Consider the following 20,030-nt stretch of genomic DNA (forward strand, 5'->3'; position numbering starts at 1 on the left):
AGCTTATATTCTTGTGAGGGTGGTGAGTTAATAGACAATAAAGTAAGTAACATAAAAAGTATGTGAAATGGTGAGAAGTATGAGGGAGAAAAAGCAAGGGAAAGGGGTAAAGACCATAGGGAGTTTGCAGTTTTAAATAGTATTGCTAGGAAAGGAAATTTATAACTTTTTTTGTAGTTTCTTTGATGGAGAAAGGAAAGAATCTTTTAGGATTTAGATAAGGATGGAAATGTAATTACACATTTTAATCAGCTGTGAATAGCACAAAAATAATATCCTACTTATTTTTCTCATCTTCCTCTTCCAGGATGAGGGTAAGGAGTATAACTGTTAACTGGCTTCTTCTAGTTTATTATTATTCTCTTCCATCCTTAAATACCTTAAGTGGTGTAAAAATGTTCAACCTTCCAGGAGTCCAAAAACATTTCTTTGAATTCATCAGCTGACTAGGTTTTTTGTCCCTAGCTAGAGTTGTTTACATTCCAAATCTTGGCTTTGAAGGGAGGGAAGATACTTACATAATATTGCACGTAACTTTTCTTATCTTCTCTTTTTTTTCTCATTTCCTTATATACATAAAAGTGTGGGCAAAGTTGGAGCATGTTAAAACCCTAAACTTAAGAGTAAGTTAGACTAGGACCCTGTTTTATAGTGAAAAAAGAGTGAGTAGAATTAATAAGAAAGTTGCCTACCGTTTTTCATTTCTAAACATTATCATTTTTAATGATTCATTTTGTCTGATCTTCCTTTATTTAAATATCTGTTGCTCCATATATGAGCTTTTCCTTTGTATCCAATATAAAAGAACGTTTAATTTTGTTGTATAGGAATGTGGTGAAGAAGGCAAACTGTTTTGAGACCTTATTCTCAAGCTTACTATAAAAAACCGTGTGTAATAATAAAAGAACTCATGTTAGTGTTTTGAGCTACCTTATTTTATATGTAATTAAATTTTCCATTTTTATCTTCCTAGGTTTACCCAGGGTTGATGATAACAGCTGGCCTTATCCATTGGATTTTAAATACATTGAACATAACAGTTCATATAAGAGATGTATGTGTGTTCCTTGCACCGACTTTTAGCGGCCTTACATCTATATCTACTTTCCTGCTTACCAGAGAACTTTGGAACCAAGGAGCAGGACTTTTAGCTGCTTGTTTTATTGCTATTGTACCAGGTTACATTTCTCGGTCAGTAGCTGGCTCCTTTGATAATGAAGGCATTGCTATTTTTGCACTTCAGTTCACATACTACTTGTGGGTAAGTAACAATGTTTGCTTCCATTTAATACTCATGAACTTTGTGTGGAAATGCTGTAGGTTGTACACATTTGTCCTTTATCAATTATAGTTCCATACAGGGATCTATTACTGTTCATAGTAAACTTAGTAATGAACAACATTTAAAAATGTCATGTACTCTGCTGTGCACACTCTCCCTCACCGCCCCCATGTGTAGATGATCGTTTTCAACAATCCTGTTATGCCTGTTTCACAGATGATGATAATATATCCTTAATTTTTATGTGTCATAGTTCCAAAAAAGAGGTTACCAAAAAGCCATCCTAGTGGTTTGTTTGTTTCTTTTTGAGTCGAGAAAGGGGCCAAAAATACTTAGGAAGGTTGAAATGTGATTTAATGACTTGGGATTTTGAATTCTGTTGCAAAACTAGCATTATTTTGCTGTTTCCAAGTTATTTCTTCCCAATCTATATACCTGTTATTGTCTTTTTGCATTAGCGAGTACTTACAGTACAATGTTCAAAAGAAGTGGTGAGAGGGAACATCCTTGCCTTGTTCTTGAGCTTAGTGGGAAAGCTTTGAGCTTCTCAACATTAAGTATGATGTTAGCTGCAGATTTTTGGTAGATATTTATCAACTTGAAGAAGTTCCACTCTATTATTAGCTTGCTGATAGATTTTTATCATGAATGGATGGATTGTGTCAGATGTTTTTTCTGTATCTATTGGTAATTTCCCCCCCTTTTTTTGATGTGATACATTAATTTTCAAATGTTGAACCAGCTTTTCATACCAGAGATAAATCTCACTTGGTCAGGGCATATAATTCTTATAATACATTGTTGGATTTGATTTCCTATTATTCTGTTGAGGATTTTTACATCTGTATTTATGATACATATTGGTCTGTAGTTTTCTTGTAATGTCTTTGCTTGGTTTTGATGTTAGGATAATACTGATCTCATAGAATGAGTTAGGAAAGTATTCCCTTCACTTACATTTTCTGAAAGATTATAGAGAATTGGTATAATTTCTTCCTTAAATGTTTGGTAGAATTTACCAATGAACCCACTTTGGCCTGGTGCTTTCTATTTTGGAAGGTTATTATTAATTACGGGGTGAATTTCTTTAATAGATACAGGCTTATTTAGATTGTCTCCTTGTGTGAGTTTTGGCAGATTTCTCTTTCAAGGAATTGGTCCATTTCATTTAGGTTATCAAATTTGTGGGCATTAGATTGTTCCTAGTATTCCTTTACTATCCTTTTAATAAACTGTCTGTGGGATCTGTAGTGACATCACTTCTTTTATTTCTAGTAGTAATTTATGTCCTCTTTTTTTTCTTTGTCTAGAGACTTATTGATTTTGTTGATCTTTCAAATAACCAGTCTTTGGTTTCATTGATTTTTTTTCCTCTATTGTTTTCTGTTTTTTGATTTTCGTTGTAATTCTTTTTTCTTCTACTTCCTTTGGATTTAAATTGTCCTTTTTTTTTTTTCTAGTTTCCTAAGGTAGAAACTAACTTAGGTTACTGATTTAGATCTTTCTTTTTTAATATATATGCATTCAGTGCTATAAATTTCCCTATAAGCACTGCTATTTCTGTATCCCACAAATTTTAATAAGTTGTGTTTTGATTTTTAACTTAGTTAATATTTTTAATTTTTTCTTGAGAGTTAATCTTTGACCCATGTGTTACTTTAGAAGCATGTTGTTTAATCCCAGTTCTTTAGTTATCTTTCTGTTACTGATTTTTTAGTTTGATTCCTTTGTGGGCTAAGAATGCACATTATGTGACTTCTATTCTTTAAATTTGTTAAGATGTATTTTTTTTTTTTAAAGATTTTTTTTTTTTTTTTTTTTTTTATTTGAGACAGAGAGAATGAGAGAGAGAGAGCACATGAGAGGGGGGAGGGTCAGAGGCAGAAGCAGGCTCAGGGAGCCTGATGCGGGACTCAATCCAGGGACTCCAGGATCATGACCTGAGCCGAAGGCAGTCGCTTAACCAACTGAGCCACCCAGGCGCCCCAAGATGTATTTTATAGTGAATGTTCCATGTGGCCTTGAGAAGAATGTATGTTTTCCTGCTTGTAGATGAAGTAGTTTATAGATCCAGGATACCAAGTTTATTGATGAGTTTGAGTTTCACCTACATCCTTACTGATTAGCTGCTGCTTGTGTCCGTTTCTGAGAGACAGAGGTTTTGAAGTCTCCAATTATGATAGTGGATTCATCCATTTCTCCTTGCATTTCTATCAGTTTTTTCCTCACTTGGTTTGATGCTCTGTTGTTATGTGCATAGACTTTAAGGGTTGTTATGTCTTCTTGAAGAATTAATCCCTTTATCTTTATGTAATGCTTTTTATTATCCCTGATAACTTTACTTGCTTTGAAGTCTGATCTGAAATTAATATAGCTACTCCTGCTTTCTTTTGATTAGTGTTAGCATTGTACATTTTTTTGCCATCTGTTTATTTTTAATTTATATATATCTTTATATTTAAACTAGGTTTCTTGCAGACAGCATATATTTAGGTCTTGTTTTTAGATCCACCCTGTCAATTCGTTTTTTAATGGGTGCATTTAGACTATTGACATTCAAAGTGATTATTGATGCAGTTGGATTAATATTTATACTAAATGTCTTACTGTTTTCTATTTATTACCTTGATCTTTGTTTCTTTTTTTGCCCTTCACTCTTTTTCTGCCTCTTATGGTTTTAAGTGAACATTTTGTAGGATTCCATTTTCTCTCCTTTCTTAGCGTATCAGTTTTTGTTTTGTTTTTTACTGTTTTAGTGGTTGTCATAGAGTTTGCAGCATACATTTACAACTATTCCAAGTCGCCTTTCAAAGAACACTGTACCACTTCACAGGCAGTGTGAGTACTTTATAATAACATAATCCTAATTCCTCCCTCCTGTTCCCTGTATCATTACTGTCATTCAGTTCATGCATACATAATCATATATATATGTAAGGTATAGTCACTAGCATACATAATAGAATACATAGTTGGTATTATTTTCAAAAAACTTATGCGTTAGCTCAATTAAGAATGAGAAATAGTTTTTTTTTAAGATTTTATTTGAGAGAGAGAGCATGAGCAGGGGGAGGGACAGAGGGAGAAGGAGAAGCAGACTCCCTACTGAGCAGGGAACCCAATGAGGGGCTTGATCCCAGGGTCCTGGGGTCATGATCTGAGCTGAAGGCAGATGCATAACCAACTGAGCCACCCAGGCACCCTGAAATAGTTTTTATTTTAATTTATTCCATCTTCAGTGCTCTTACTTTCTTTATGTAGATCTTAGTTTCTGATCTATGTTATTTTTCTTCTCACTAAAGAACTTTTAATGTTTATTGCAAGGCAGGTCTACTGTCAACAAATCCTCTCAATTTTTGTTTGTCTGGAAAAGTCCTTATTTCTCCTTAAATTCTGAAGGATAATTTCACAGGGTACAGAATTCTGGGTTGGTGTTTTTCCCTCTCAGTACTTTAAATATCTGGTTCTGTTCTATTCTTGCTTGCTTGCTTGGTTTCTGAGTAGATGTCATAAAATTCTTTGTTCCTCTCTAGGTAAGGTGTCTTTCTTTTGGCTTCTTTCAGGATTTTTATTTTTAATTTTCTGTAGTTTGACAAAGATGTGCCTGGTACAGGGTAGTTGGATTTTTTTTTTTTGGCATTTATTCTTTAGTGCTTGAATTTCCTGGATCTATGGTTTGGTGTCTGACATTAGTTTGGGGAAATTCTCTATCATTATTGTTTCAAATACTCTATTCTTTCTCTCTTTCTTCTCCTCATGTACTAGGTAAAAGGAATTATGGTAAATAAGCCTTTAGTAATGTGGAGTTAAGGTGTGAGGAGAGGGAAAGCATTCTGTAGTTGTAAGATTAGGTCTGAGTCTTTTAATAAGCAGGATTGTAAACTTCGTGTGTTGCCCTTCTCCCCCCTGCCTTACTTAAGTAGACAGGGTTGGCTGGAGCTGACTGGAGTTGGATATTCCTCTCCCTGACGTAAGTTTCTCCAAGGATAGGCCTTGTTTTATTTATTTATTTTTTTTAAGATTTTTTGTTTATTTGTTAGAGAGCACAAGTAGGCAGAGCAGCAGGGAGAGGGAGAAGCAGACTCCCCAGTGAGCAGGGAGCCCGACGTGGAGCTCGATCCCAGGACTCTGGGATCATGACCTGAGCCGAAGGCAGTTGCTTAACCAACTCAGCCACCCAGGCGCCCCAGGATAGGCCTTGTTAAGAACAGAATGCTCAGGCATATTTCAAAATGGTTCCTTTTCCCTTCCTTGTGCTGGAAACAAGGGGATTTGTTTCTTACATTTACTTATAAGAACCTGGTGGAGATCCTGGAGGTAAATCCCACAGAATTGTGGCGGCCTTTGTATGACTGGGTCCACCCTGTACTTTTAAGTTTCCACACTGAGCTTCCAGCCATTCCTCAAACAGTTTAGGTTTTCCTGTGTTCTGTGTCTCATACTGTTTCCCATATCAATTCCCACTCGTGTGACTGTGTGTTTGCATGTGTGTCTCTAATCTCTCTCTCTTTTTTAAGATTTATTTATTTGTGGGAGAGAGACAAAGCAGCAGGAAGAGGGAGAAGCAGGCTCCCCGCTGAGCAGGGAGCTTGATGTGGGACTTGATCCCAGGACCCCGGGATCATGACCCGAGCCCAAGGCAGACGCTTAAATGACTGAGCTACCCACACGCCCCTGTGTGTCTCTAATCTTGTTGATTAGAGTTATTGATTTTTCAACTGTTCAGCTTTTTACTTTTTGTTAGGATAGAATGGTTCCTTACATTTGGAACCAGAAACCAGAAGTATGTTGCCCAGTTATCTAAACTTAATGTTCTTTTTAACATGTAAAATGAAGTTACTTAGTACTGGCTTCAACTTAAAGCTTGCATTTATTTTATTTTACCTGTAGCCTATGCTCATACTTTTTCAGTGTTGAAAATTGCCAAATTTTTTACATGTGAATACTTTTTTATATGTTAAGTATATTTTTAGGTATCTAGGTGAATTGGAAGTGTTATTTTCTCTTTAATAATTACATCTTTTAAAATTACTTAGCCCTTGGAAATTTTTACTTTGGCAAGAAATTTCAGAGGAGAATGTTTTAGTCAACAGTATAGATGGTTGCTTGATTTTGAGTTTCAGAAGAAAACACCCATGGAGATGAATATGATGACAAGCAGTAGGATGCTGCTAATGCTGCTGTATTCATCCAAAAATGTTTAAAAACATAGTCTTTATTTTGTGCATATGAAGAAAAAACACAAAATTTGGAACATCTGTTTGAGGCCTTTTAACATACAATTTAAAAAATTTTAAAAGTATGTATGAATGTTGATAGATCTTTATAATATAATGCCAAGTGGAAAAATAAGTTGAGGTGCAATATGTACAGTATGATATCTTTATTTAAATTTTAAACAGTATAAATCATACCATATGTTGTGTATAAAAATATAGCATATATATCCATCATGTACAGGGTAGTAGGTATTCTCAGTATGAGTGAGTGATTTTGAGGAAGGAATTTTAAGGGAGGTTCAACTATGTTGTTAAAATTTTTAATAAAATCATCTGAAGCAAATAAGTATTCTCATTTAGAAGTCTGGATGGCTATTCTTTACTCTTCTATATATTTTGTAATTTAAAAAATAATAATAATCGAAAATAATATATCCTGATGTGCCTGGTGGCACCATGCTGCATTCCTACCAACAATTTAGGAAAGTTTTAATTTCTCTAAATCCTTGCCAATACTTATTTTTTCTGTGTGTGTTTTTAATATGTCACCTGTTGGCATGAGGTCATATCATGGTTTGTTTTTATTGTAAAATACACATAAAATTTAACCATTTATAAGTACATTAAATACATTCACCATCACTACTATCCATCTTTATAACTTTTCACCTCATGAAACTTGAAACTATACCCATTAAACAGTAATTCCCCATTCTTCCCTCCCCTATCCCTGGACAACCACCATTCTACTTTTGGTCTCTGTGGTTTTGATTACCCTGAGTATCTCATATAAGTGGAATCATACGGTTTTTGTCTTTTTGTCACTGGCTTATTTTACTTAGCATAATATAATGTCCTCAAGGTTTATAAATGTTGTAAGCATATGTCAAAATTTCCTTCCTTTTTAAGGCTGAATAACATTCCATTCTGTTTATATACCACATTTTGTTTATCCATTTCATCTGTTGTTGGACACATGGGTGGTTTTGTATTTTAAGTATTGTGAATAATGTTGCATGAACATAGGTGTACAGATATCTGTGAGATATTATTTGCATTTCTTTGCGGTATATACCCAGAAGTGAAATGCCAGATCATGTGATAATTCTGTTTTCCATTTTTTGAGGAACTACCATTCTGTTTTCCATAGCCACTGTACCAGTTTACATTCCCATTAGCAGTACACAAGGGTTCCAGTTTTTCCACATCCTTGTCAACACCTGTTATTTTCTTTTTCTTCTTCTTCTTCTTTTTTTTTTTTTTTTTTGGATAGTAGCTATCTTAATGGGTATGAGATGGTATCTCATTGTGGTTTTGGTTTTGGTTTTCACTTTCCTGGTACCTAATGATGTTGAGCTTCTTTGCTTGTGGTTAAAAGGCCATTTGTAGGGTGCTTGGTGGCTCAGTTGGTTAAGCGACTGCCTTCGACTCAGGTCATGATCCCGGAGTCCTGGGATCGAGTCCCACGTCGGGCTCCCTGCTCAGCAGGGAGTCTCCTTCTCCCTCTGACCCTACCCCCTCTTGGGCTCTCTCTCTCACTCTCTCTCTCTCAAATAAATAAAATCTTTAAAAGAAAAAAAAAAAAGGCTATTTGTTATCTGGGGAAATGTTTATTCAAGTCCTTTGCCCATTTTTGAATCAGGTTTTTGTTGTTGATCTGTTTTAGGAGTTCTCTATATATTCTCAATATGAATCCATTATAAGATACATGACTTCTGAATATTTTCTCCCATTCTATGAGTTACCTTTTTTATTGTATTGTCTTTTGACAATTTTTAATTTTCCCTGAAGTCCAATTTGTCTGTCTTTTCTTTTGCTGCTTTGCCTTTGGTGTCTTATCTGAGAAATCATTGCCAGATTTAATGTGATGAAGCTTTTTGCCCTGTGTTTTCTTCTAAGAGTTTTAGGTCTTACATTTAGATCTTTTTGAGTTAATCTTGTATATGATGTTAAGTAAGGGTTCAACTTCATTATTTTGCACAGATGTCCAGCTTTCCCAGCACCATTTATTGAAGATTGTCCTTTCCCCATTGAATGGTCTTGGCACCCTGGTTGAAAATCAGGAAGTGTGTTTTCTCTAGCTTAAACTTTTTCAAGATGCTTTTGTTTATTAGGGGTCTTTAGAGATGCTATATGAATTTTAGAATGGATTTTTTACTTCTGCAAAAAACATCATTGGGATCTTGAATCAGATTACATTGACTTTGTAGATCACTTTGCGTAGTATTATCATCTTAATACTGTCTTTCAATTCATGAATGAACATGGGATGTTTCCATTTATGTCTTTAATTTTTTACAGCAGTGTTTTTAGAGTTTTCATTGTTATAAGTCTTTTATCTCATTAGTTAATTCATAAGTGTTTTATTCTTTTTGATGCTATTGCAATTGAATTTTTTCAGTAATTTCCTTTTCAGATTGTTCATTGTTGGTATAGAAATACAACTGAGGGCGCCTGGGTGGCTCAGTTGGTTGAGCGACTGCCTTCAGCTCAGGTCATGATCCGGGAGTCCCGGGATCGAGTCCCACATCGGGCTCCCTGCTCAGCAGGGAGTCTGCTTCTCCCTCTGACCCTCCTCCCTCTCATGTGCTCTCTCTCTCATTCTGTCTCTCAAATAAATAAATAAAAATCTTAAAAAAAAAAAAAAAAGAAATACAACTGATATTTATATATTGACTTTGTATCCTGCAGCTTAGCTGAATTCAGTTGCCAGGTCTGACAGTTGCTGTGTGTGGAATCTAGGGTTTTCTACATATGAAATTGTATTATCTGCAAATAGGAATCATTTTTCTTCTTTCTAATTTGGATGCCTTTTGTTTTTCTTGCCTGATTGCTCTGACTAGAACTTCAGGTACAGCTGACCCATGAACAACACAGATTTGAACTGTGAGGATCCACTTAAGTGGATTTTTTTTTCAAGAAATACAGTACAGTATATAAATGTATTCTCCTTATGATTTTTAAAATATTTTCTTTGGCTTACTTTATTAGAAGAATACATTGTAAAATACATGTAATATATAAACTATGTGTCAACCAGCTGATTATATTAGGGGTAAGGTTCCAGTCTACAGTAGGCTATTAGTAGCTAAGTTTTTGAGGGTCAGAAGTTATATGCAGGTTTGCAACTGTGTGGGAGCCAGTGCCCCTAACCCCCCTGCATTGTTCAAGGGCCAACTGTATTATGTTGAATAGAAGTTGCAAAAGTGGGCCTTGTCTTATTCCAGATCTTACAGGAAAAACTTCAGTCTTTCACTATTGAGTATGTTTGCTGTGGGTTTTTCATATATGGCTTTTACATTATATGTTGTATATTAACATAATGTTATTAAGTATGTAATAATATTAATACATATTTTGTATATTTAAAAAATATTTTTAAAGGTTTATTTATTTTAGAGCACGTGTTACACATGTGCGTGTTGGGGGGGGCAGAGGGAGAGAATCTTCAAGCAGACCCCCCCACTGACCACAGAGCCCGATGTGGCCCAGTCCCACCACCCATGAGATCAGGACCTGAACTGAAACCAAGAGTCGGTTGCTCAACAGACTGAGCCACCCAGGTGCCCCTTAAAATATTTTTTATATATATTTCTCAGTTGGACCAAGGTATTCCTCTAGTAGACACCTTAGGAAAGTCTCAAAGTACAGTATTTCTCAAGTCCTTGCATGTTTAAACCTGTTTTTCTGTAGCCTCATACTTGATAGTTGGACTGATATAAAATTCTAGGCCATATAGTCTTTGTTTGAATTTCTTGAAATTGTACCACCCTCACTTTATTTTGCTTCCTACTGTCAAGAACCTAATTTTATTGTTTAATAAGAAACATGGGGGTGCCTGGGTGGCTTAGTCAGTTAAGCATCTGCCTTCGGCTCAGGTCATGTTCTCAGGGTCTTGGGATTGAGCCTCTCATTGGACTCCCTGCTCAGCAGGGAGTCTGCTTCTCCCTCTCCCTAGCTCCGCCAACTCGTGCATGCTCGCTCTCTCTCCCTCAAATAAATAAATAAATAAACTTAAAAAAAATAAATCTTATTGGGCAAAAAAAAAGGAAGAAATGTCTTCTAATCCTGAAGTAATAGAGATTTTTTTTCTATGTCAGTAAAGTAATAAATTTCCTAGATGTGTCCGAAAGCTGACCTTTCTGGTAATGTTGATCCCTTTCAACATGTAGATTGGTATTATTTCTGAGAAGTTGTTTTGTTGCTGTTGTTTTTGCATGTTTATTTGTTTTTAAGATTTTATTTATTTGAGAGAGAGAGAGCGCAGGCACGCATGAGCAGGGGGAGGGGCAAAGGGAGAGGGAGAAGCAGGCTCCCTGCTGAGCAGAGGCTCATTCCCAGGACTCTGGGATCATGACCTGAGCTGAACGCAGATTCTTAACCAACTGCCCCTCTGAGAAGTTGTTTTTGATTGTAGTTTTAAATATCAGTTTGTTTCACTGTTTTTCTTGGATTTTCTAAGTGCCTTCTATATCACTTGGTTTATGACCCTTTTTCTTTATCTTGGCTGTTTTCCTTCTCTCCTTATAACATGCTGCTGAATTTGGTTTTTAGTATTCTGTTGAGGGTTTTTACATCAGTGTTCATAGGTGATAACTGGTCAGTAGGTTTTCTTCTAGTGTTTTTTGTCTGTTTTTGATACCAGGGTAATGCTGGCCTGATAGAATGAATTAGGAACAATTTCATCCTCTTCAGTTGTTTTTGGAAAAGTTTGAGGATTGATATTCTTTCTTTTAATGTTTTATAGAATTTACCAAGGAAGCCATCAAGTCCCAGGCTTTTCCTTGTTGAAAGATTTTTGATTACCAGTCCAACCTATTAGTTACAGGTCTATTCAGATTTTCTATTTCTGCATGATTTAGTATTGGTAGGTTTTATATTTATAGGAATTCATCCCATTTCATATAGGTTATCCACTTTGTTGGAGTACAGTTACTCATAGCACTGCCTTATAATCCTTTTAATTTCTACAGAATTAGTAACATTTCCATTTTTATTTCTGATTTAGTAATTTGACTTTCTCTTTTTTTTCTTAGTCCGTCTAGCTAAAGATTTGTCAATTTTGTTGATACTTTCAAACACTACTTTTTGGTTTTGTTGATTTTATTATTTTTTTTAAAGATTTATTTTATTTATTTATTTGTCAGAGAGGGCACACAAGCAGGGGGAGTGGCAGGCAGGTAGAGGGAGAAGCAAGCTCCACACTGAGCAATGAGCCCAATGTGGGACTTGATCCCAGGACCCTGGGATCATGACCTGAGCCGAAGGCAGACATTAACTGAGCCACCCAGGTGTCCTAATTTTATTATTTTTTTATTCTCTAGTTTACTTATTATGTTATTTATTCTAGTAGTTTTGGGTTTAGTTTGTTCTCTTTCTAGTTCCTTAAATTTTACAGTTAGGTTGTTAATTTGAGATCTGTTTTTTAATGTATATGTTTATAGGTATAAATTTTTCTCTTAGCAATGCTTTGCAGCATCCCATAAGTTTTGGTGTGTTGTGTTTCGTTTTCATTCCTCTTTAAGTATTTTTTAAATTTCCTTGTTATTCCTTCTTTCATCCATTGGTTAAGTGTTGTTTCATTTCCACAAATGTGTGAATTTTCTAATTTCACTTCTGTTACTGATTTCAAACTTCATCCCATTGTGGTCAGAGAATATACTTTCTATGATCTCTGTCTCTTTAGAATTAATTTGTAGCCTAACATATGGTCTATCCTAGAAAATGTTCATGTGCACTTGAGAAGAATGTGTATCCTGATCTTATTGGGTCTAGTTGGTCTATTGAGTGAAGTCCTCTGTTTCTTTACTTATGTCTAGTTCTACCAATTGAGAGTGGGGTATTGAAGTCTCCAACTATTATAGAACTATTTCTCTCTTAATTTCTGTCAGTTTTTGCTTCATATATTTTGATGGTCTGTCATTAAGTGTCTAAATGTTGTAATTGTTATACTTGGAGTATTGAATGTTTTATTAATATACATTGTCCTTTTTTGTCTTGCAGCCTTTTTTGATTTAAAGTTTGTTGTGTCTGTCATTAGTATAATTACCTGTTCTCTTTTAGTTACTGTTTGCATCGAATATCTTTTTCCATCCTTTAACTTTGAATATATTTGTGTCTATGGATCTAAAGTGAGTGCCTGGTGGAGAGTATATATTTAGAACCATGTGTTTTTATCCATTATGCCAGGCTTTATCTTTTGATTGGAGAGCTTGACTAAACCATTTACATTTATTCCTGATAAGAAAGATCTTATTTGTCATTTTGCTATTTATTTTCTATATGCCTAGTAGCTTTTCTGTCCCTCATTTCCTTTATTACTGTCTTTTGTGTTGAGCTGATTTTTTTTGTAGTGAAATGTTTAAATGCCTTTCTCATTTCCTTTTGGTATATATTATATTGCTGTTTTCTTTGTGGTTACCATGGGGGTTACTTTTAGCATTCTAATATTATAAAACTCTTATTTCAATTTATATTAGCTCATCTTCAATAGTATATAAAAAATCTCCCTACAACTCTCTTCCTACCCCTTTTGGTTGTTGATGTCACAAAATTAAATTTTTATACATTGTGTGTGCAAAAACAAACTAATAATTGTTTTAATTGTATTAGTCTCTTAAAGTATCTAGAAAACTAAATTTGGAGTTACAAATCAAAGTTAAAATAATGCTAGCTTTTATACACTGATAATTTTTGTTTGGACATTTAAGGTCCTTTGTATTTCCATATGAATTTTGCATCGGATTCTCCATTACAACATTGTTTTTTAAGTGGCATAACTTTTTTTATTAATTCAACAGATAATTTTGTAGAACACCGTGTGGAACTGGTGCTATTTTATATGTTGATTATACAGACTTAAATGAAGTTGATGAGCTGGTAGGGGAAATTATGAGTAGTATCCTGTTGCTTTTAATAATAGCTTGACAGAATGATAAAGCATACTCACTAAGGACTAAAAGATTATTTTGTGAGTTTTTCCCTTGTTCTGTTTTTTAAAGCAACATATTTAAAATAAACTAGGTTTAAAGTAGAAGCAGCTCCAGTATTTGAAATGAGGAGTTGGTTTGGAGTTCTGGCATAAAAACTCATTTTCTGACTTGTGGCAAGGTGTTTGACACTTTACTATCCTTCACTTTTCTTATAAATGAAATATAAAAAATGTTTTAGCTACAGAGTTGCATTAGATAATTACGTTTATGTCAAATTTGATCTTTACCAATTGAAAGTAAAAATAATAACAGCTCTGACTACTCTGAAAAGTTTTGTAGCCAAATGACATGAAGCTGAAACATTTTACATTAAGTTGTCTACTAATTCCTTATCTGGTGTGTTTATTTTTAAACTGCTCAACAGTCTTTAAAATTTTTTAAATACTTTGTTTTCAAAGCACCATTTCCAGACATTTTTGTGTATGCTAATTTGTGTTCTATAGTTTCTAACCTTTTTTTGTCAGGATTAAGTGCTTTAGAGTCTTTGGAGCCAAACTGCCCTGGTCTGGTTTCCTCTTTCCTGGATTTCAGTTCTTATCACTAGGAGTCATTTAAACCACTCCCATGTCTATTAAATCAACTGTAAAATGGAAGTAATAATAGTACCTACCTTATATGGTTTAAATAAGTTAATGTGTAGAACATTATAGGAACACAGAAATTGATGAGTACATGTTTGTTTTTACCTCTGTGTTACCACTCACCAACAACAGAGCTGATGCAAGTAAAATAGTACTGAGAACAGTACATATCGTTGCGACCTATAGAAATTTTTTTTTTAAGGTTTTCTCCCCTGCCTTTGTAATCAGTCCTCTCCTTAACCCATATTTCTTGCAACTGCAGATCTAATTTCTGTCTTCATATTTTTGGGAGTTTGTTTTCCATAATGCCATGTTGTAGAAACATACAGTGAGGGGTGTGACCCTTTATGTATGGCTTACTTCACTTAACATAAGACTTTTGAGAGTTATCCATGTTGTTGCATGTTTTAGTAGTTTGTTACTTTTTATTGCTGAGTAGTATGGGGGTACTATATGGATATACTATTGCTTATTTTGTTACCCAGTTTTTGGCATTTATGAATAAAATAGCTATAAATATTTGCATACAGTTCTGCATATGGGCATATATTAGTATTCCTTTTGGACAGATGCCTAGGTGTGTGGGGTTGCTGGTTTGTAATATAAGTACATGTTTAATTTTATAAATAGCTGCCAAATAGTTTTCCAGAATGCCTGTGTTATTTTTCATTCCCTCCACCAAAGTATGAGGCATTGCATTTACTCTGCTTTTACCAGCATGTGATATGTTCAGATTTTTAAATTTCAGCCATTCTAGTAGATGTGTAGTGGTATCTCATGGTTTTAATTTGCTTTTCTCCAGTGAGTAACAATTGAGCATGTTTTCATGTGCTCATTTTCCATTCTGATTCTTCTTTGGTGAAATGTCTGTTCATACCTTTTGCCTATGTTTTGGTTGGGTTGTTTTCTTATTATTGAGCTGTAAGAGTTCTTTATATATTTTGGAAACAAGTTCTCTATCAGATGAATGTTTTGTAAACATTTGCTCCCAGCTTGTCCTTTTATTTTTTTAACAATATCTTTCTAAGAGCAGAAATTAAATTTTTTTTTCTCCCCTCATTATATATATACTGGTTGGAACCTCGAACACAGTGTTCAGTAGAAGCATTGAGAATTTTTTTATCCTTTCCTTCCTGATTTTAAAGGGAAAGCATTCAGGCTTTCACCATTAAATTAAGTATGATGTTAGTTGTTTTTTCTAGATGTCCTTTATCATAACTTAAGGAAGCTTTCTTATTTTTAGTTTGAGAATTTTTATCACGAATGGGTGTTAGATTTTGTCAATAGCTTTTTTGTATCTATTGATATGATCATATGGTTTTGTCCTTAATTACATTAATTCAAGGTTTTCTAGTTTAATACTATTGACATTTGGGACAGGCAGTTATTTCTTGTGTTGTAGAGTGTTTAGTGCATCCCTTACCTCCACACACTAGATGCCAGGAGTACTTTCTCCCTATTCCTCACTTGGGAACCACCGCATTTTTTTTTTCAGATGTTAAAACAACCTTGAATTCATGGAATCAATTCCACTTGTTCATGACACATAATCCTTTTTTTTTTATATTGTTGGTTTTGTGTTTATATTTTGTTAAGAATTTTTTCATCTGTATCCATGAGGGATATTAACATGTAGTTTTCTTTTCTTGTGATATCTTTGTCTGGCTTTGGTTTTTGGTTTTTTTTTTTTCTAAGATTTTATTTATTTGAGAGAGCGTGCATGCGCGCGTGAGAGCACAAGCGGGGGAGGGGCAGGAGGAGAGGGAGAAGCAGACTCCCTGCTGAGCAGGGACCCTGATGTGGGGTTCAATCCCAGGGGCTTGATCCCAGGGCCCCAGGATCATGACCAGAGCCCAAGGCAGATGCTTAACTGACCTAGCTACTCAGGCGCCCCTGTCTGGCTTTGATATCAGAGTTAATACTGGGCTCTTAAAATAATTAGGGAAGTGTTTCCTTCTCCTCTGTTTTCTGAAAGAATCTTTATAAGATTGGTATTATGTCTTCCTTAACTGTTGATACTTTTCACCAGTGAAGCCATCTGAACCTGGGAAGATTTTTAATTACTAATTCAATTTTTATTGACATAGTTCTGTTCTGATTTTGTTTCTTTATGAATAATTTGGTAAAGTATTTCTTTTTTGAAATTTTTTTTCATGTATATGATATTTGTTGGCACAAATTATTCATCATACTCCTTTATAATTCTTTGAATTTCTGTACAGTCTATAGTGATGTTACCTCTCATTCCTAGTATTGGTCATTTGTATCTTCTTTCTTGGTCAGTCTAGTTAAAGTTTATTCACCTTTTGGTTTCATTTATTTTTCTCTGTATTTGGTTTCTATTTCATTGAATTCTTGACTTTTATTATTCTATTTTGTATTTGGTTTGCTCCTTTATAGCTTCTTGAGGTTGAAGCCTAAGTTATTTTAGCTATTTCTGTTTTTCTAATGTGAAATTTTTTTTTAATTTTTTAATTTTTAAAGATTTTATTTATTTGACAGAGAGACACACAGCGAGAGAGAGAACACAAGCAGGGGGAGTGGGAGAGGGAGAAGCAGGCTTCCTGCTGAGCAGGGAGCCCGATGCGGGGCTCGATCCCAGGACCCTGGGACCATGACCTGAGCCAGAGGCAGTAGTAGCTTAATGACTGAGCCACCCAGGCACCCCCTAATATGAAATTTAAATTATACTTTCATTATTGCTTTAGCTATATTCTGTATATTTCAGTATGTTGTGTTCTCATTGTCATGTAGTTAAAATATTTTTCTAATTCTTGATTTCTTCTTTGACCCATGGGTTCTTTAGAAGCGTGTTGTTTAGTTTCCTAATATTTGGAATTTCCAGCCTTTTTTTTCTCTTGATTTCTAGTTCCATTGTTGAAGATTTCTGATTCAGGAGCTTTAATATTAACATGTCAAAGACTGAGTTAAAAAAACCCCTATCCAAACCTACCATCTCTTGGTCTTCCTCCTCCCCGCTTATGGGTAATACCTCAAGGTAGGAAACTAGGAGTTCTCAACTTCTTTTTCTCTACTACTAATTCTAGTAGTTCACCAAAAAAATGTTGATTTGGCCCTTAAACATAGCCTCTCCTTTATGTCTACATTCCTACCACTGTAAATTTGGACCTCAACACTCACTTAGTCATATACCATCCTCCTGACTTGTATTTCTGTTACCAACAGGATCTATAAGGACCTTAATGCCACTCAGTGTCTATACTCACCCATGTGGTTTCTGTCATACTGTGCTTTGACTGTAGTTCTTGCTTTTGTGTCTTACCTCTCCATTTGGGGCATGACTGAGTTATAATTTGTGTGTCCAACATAGCCTTGCAGAGTTTTATGTGTATTGGTAAATACAGCAGAATATGTTTGATTCCTTTTCTCATTCTCTCTCAGCCTATACAGTTGGTTTTGGGGTTTGAGAAAATTTCAGGGTATGGACTATATTTAGTGGTTATAAGTATATTTTGGTTTTTTGGTAATAGATTGTAGCAGGGACTGGGCCCAGTCAGTCACAGTAGATTACATAAGGGGAGTTTTAGAAAAAGAAGTATTAACTATGATAGAAGAGTAATACAGAAGGAAGCCCTATATGATATGCTAAGGCTGAGGGAAAGTACTCAAGGAAGGACAAACTTAGGATTCAGATTTCATTAGGGTGTGGTTCAGCCCACCAACCCCAGAGAAGTTTGATGGTTAGGCCAGCCTAGAGCTTCTTTGGAGCTGCCTGACAGGCGATTGACCACCCTCTGGAGTGTAGGCATTCAGGAGTGGGGAGCTGCTAACCTGTAGCATAGTGTGCAGTGGGAGTCTGGGTACCAGCATGGGCAGGAAGCTTTTAGACTGTGTTACCATGTAAAGAGGACCGCAGAAAAGTTATTACTAGACCAAGGCTGCAAAGTCACATAAGGACTGTGTTCTGCCCCATGGCTGGGGTCGGCACCACCAGATGTTCTCACACCTATACCACCAACGCCAGCCTACACCTAAAATGATTGGAGAGCCTCTACTGCAGTGTTCTTTCAGCACCCTCTACCGAGAGAACTTAACATCATACTTACTTTAAAGGAGAACTACTTAGAAAGTATTCTGTTGTTTATCATAGAACATATATTGAAGGGTGCATTTGGAGCTAAGAGGCAATAAAATGATAACTGACACACAAATATAAAGCACTGAATGGTCATTTGCAAGCTTTCTCTGCCAGCATTTATCTTCTCTACCTCCAGTTCACTGGATAGCCTTTTTTTCTCCGTCACTAGGTAGAATCATTTTTTTCTTTATTCTATTGATCTACCTGCTGTAGCCTTCGTGCCCCTGTTCTTGGGATTCCATTTTGTTTCTGGAGCATCTCGTCCTCTGAGAACACTATTTCTTCTAATCTCTCCATTTAGAATTAGGCCTTTCTGGGGCACCTGGGTGGCTCAGGTCAAGCCCTGCGTCCTCAGGCTCCTTGCTCTGCAGAGAGCCTGCCTCTCCCTCTCCCTCTGGCCCGCTCCCTTTCCCCCCTCATGTTCTTTCTTTCTCTCTCAAATAAATAAAATCTTTAAAAAAAAAATAATTAGGCCTTTCTGAACATTCTTTCCCATTTCCCTGGTAGCTGCTTTCCTTTCTAAAAATCATCTTTGGTCTCTCTAATTTATCTTTTGGTCTCTGTGATTTTGGCATTAGCACTTGGTTTCAACTCACTTCTCCACTCTGTAGAGATTGGATATTATAGGAACAATTTTTAATCAGCCCTGGTAATTTTTTTCACTTTTAAAATGTCAGTATTTTAATATACTGAGACATTTTAACATAGATCAAGCTAGTTTCAGTGGGGGAAGGGGGGATGTGTTTTGTCACACACATATACTATGATGTTGAATTCAAAGCAGTCTTTCATTAATTAGTCTAATAGAAGTCAGCCTGATAATATCTTTAAGTGCTGTAAACTAGGAATGTTTTCTCTTTCCTTCCTCTCCCCCTCTTTTCATTCCTGTGTGTGTGTTTGTGTGTGTGTTTGCTTTACAGTTCCCCCAAAGATTACATGTCACCTATAGTTTGTTTTAATGTACTAGTAGAGACTCATTTTAAAAGTAAATTCCTTAAGATCAGGTATATATATAGTTCTTAAATAAAGACATTTTGCTCTTGGCATAAATAAGTATTTAGAACTTGTGTTTTTGAAATTTAAAATTCAGTTTTCTGAACCAAACCATTATTTTCAGAGGAACATATAAACTTATCTGGGAATTATTTCTTTGGTTAGTTTTTTCCTTTAGACGGTAGAGATTTGTCATTTTTTTGAACCTTCCCTTGATTGTAGGTTCTCGTTCTGGTTCAGGGTAATTGAGAATTTTACTGACATATCCTAGAAATTATTATAGGACTGTCAGTTTCTTGAGGATATAGATTATTTATTGATTATTGTTATTGGTTATGGTATATGAAAATTCCTAGATGATAGGTTTTCAAAAATGGATGCTCATAATTAGAATTATATAGAAAATCAACCATATGTAAAAATGTAGATTTGCTGAACAAGTTTATTTAGTTAAAATCTCAAATTTGCTGATATTAATCATTTTAAAATAGAAAATAAAGCAAATAGAAAAATACAGTTTTGCTTCTTCTAAGATGATTTTTACTGAAACCTGCATAACAACAACAGAAAAATCAGGGCTATTCATAAAATGTCTGACTGTTGCCCAGTGTTCTAAATGCATATATTAAGTGGATCTGAAATCTGAATAACCTCTGTACTTTTTTTAAGTATATAACTTTGGCTTTTTGTAGTACAAGTGTACTAAATATTTAACTTTGTTTGAATAGCAGGAACATTTGTAAACATTTGCTTGTTTGTGTTTTAGGTAAAATCTGTAAAAACTGGGTCAGTTTTTTGGACAATGTGCTGCTGCTTATCGTATTTCTATATGGTAAGGATTCATATTTGAAACTATATTTGAAA

The 20,030-nt window shown here is 35.0% G+C and overlaps 1 protein-coding gene across 1 annotated transcript in view; it reads left to right on the forward strand.

Annotated features, from left to right (window-relative positions):
• The window catches only part of STT3B (STT3 oligosaccharyltransferase complex catalytic subunit B), a 100,691-nt gene that overhangs the window by 43,853 nt on the left and 36,808 nt on the right, over positions 1 to 20,030 (forward strand). Inside the window, exons 3-4 of the mRNA XM_045903928.3 lie at positions 974 to 1,261; positions 19,933 to 19,998. Coding sequence (XP_045759884.1) covers positions 974 to 1,261; positions 19,933 to 19,998 — 354 coding nt within the window. The remainder of the gene's footprint in view (positions 1 to 973; positions 1,262 to 19,932; positions 19,999 to 20,030) is intronic.

The sequence above is a fragment of the Mirounga angustirostris genome, unplaced genomic scaffold, assembly GCF_029215605.1.
Source record: "Mirounga angustirostris isolate CCGP_5_RB_7025 unplaced genomic scaffold, mMirAng1.0.hap1 SCAF_1, whole genome shotgun sequence".
In the NCBI taxonomy this organism is placed as follows: Eukaryota; Metazoa; Chordata; class Mammalia; order Carnivora; family Phocidae; genus Mirounga; species Mirounga angustirostris.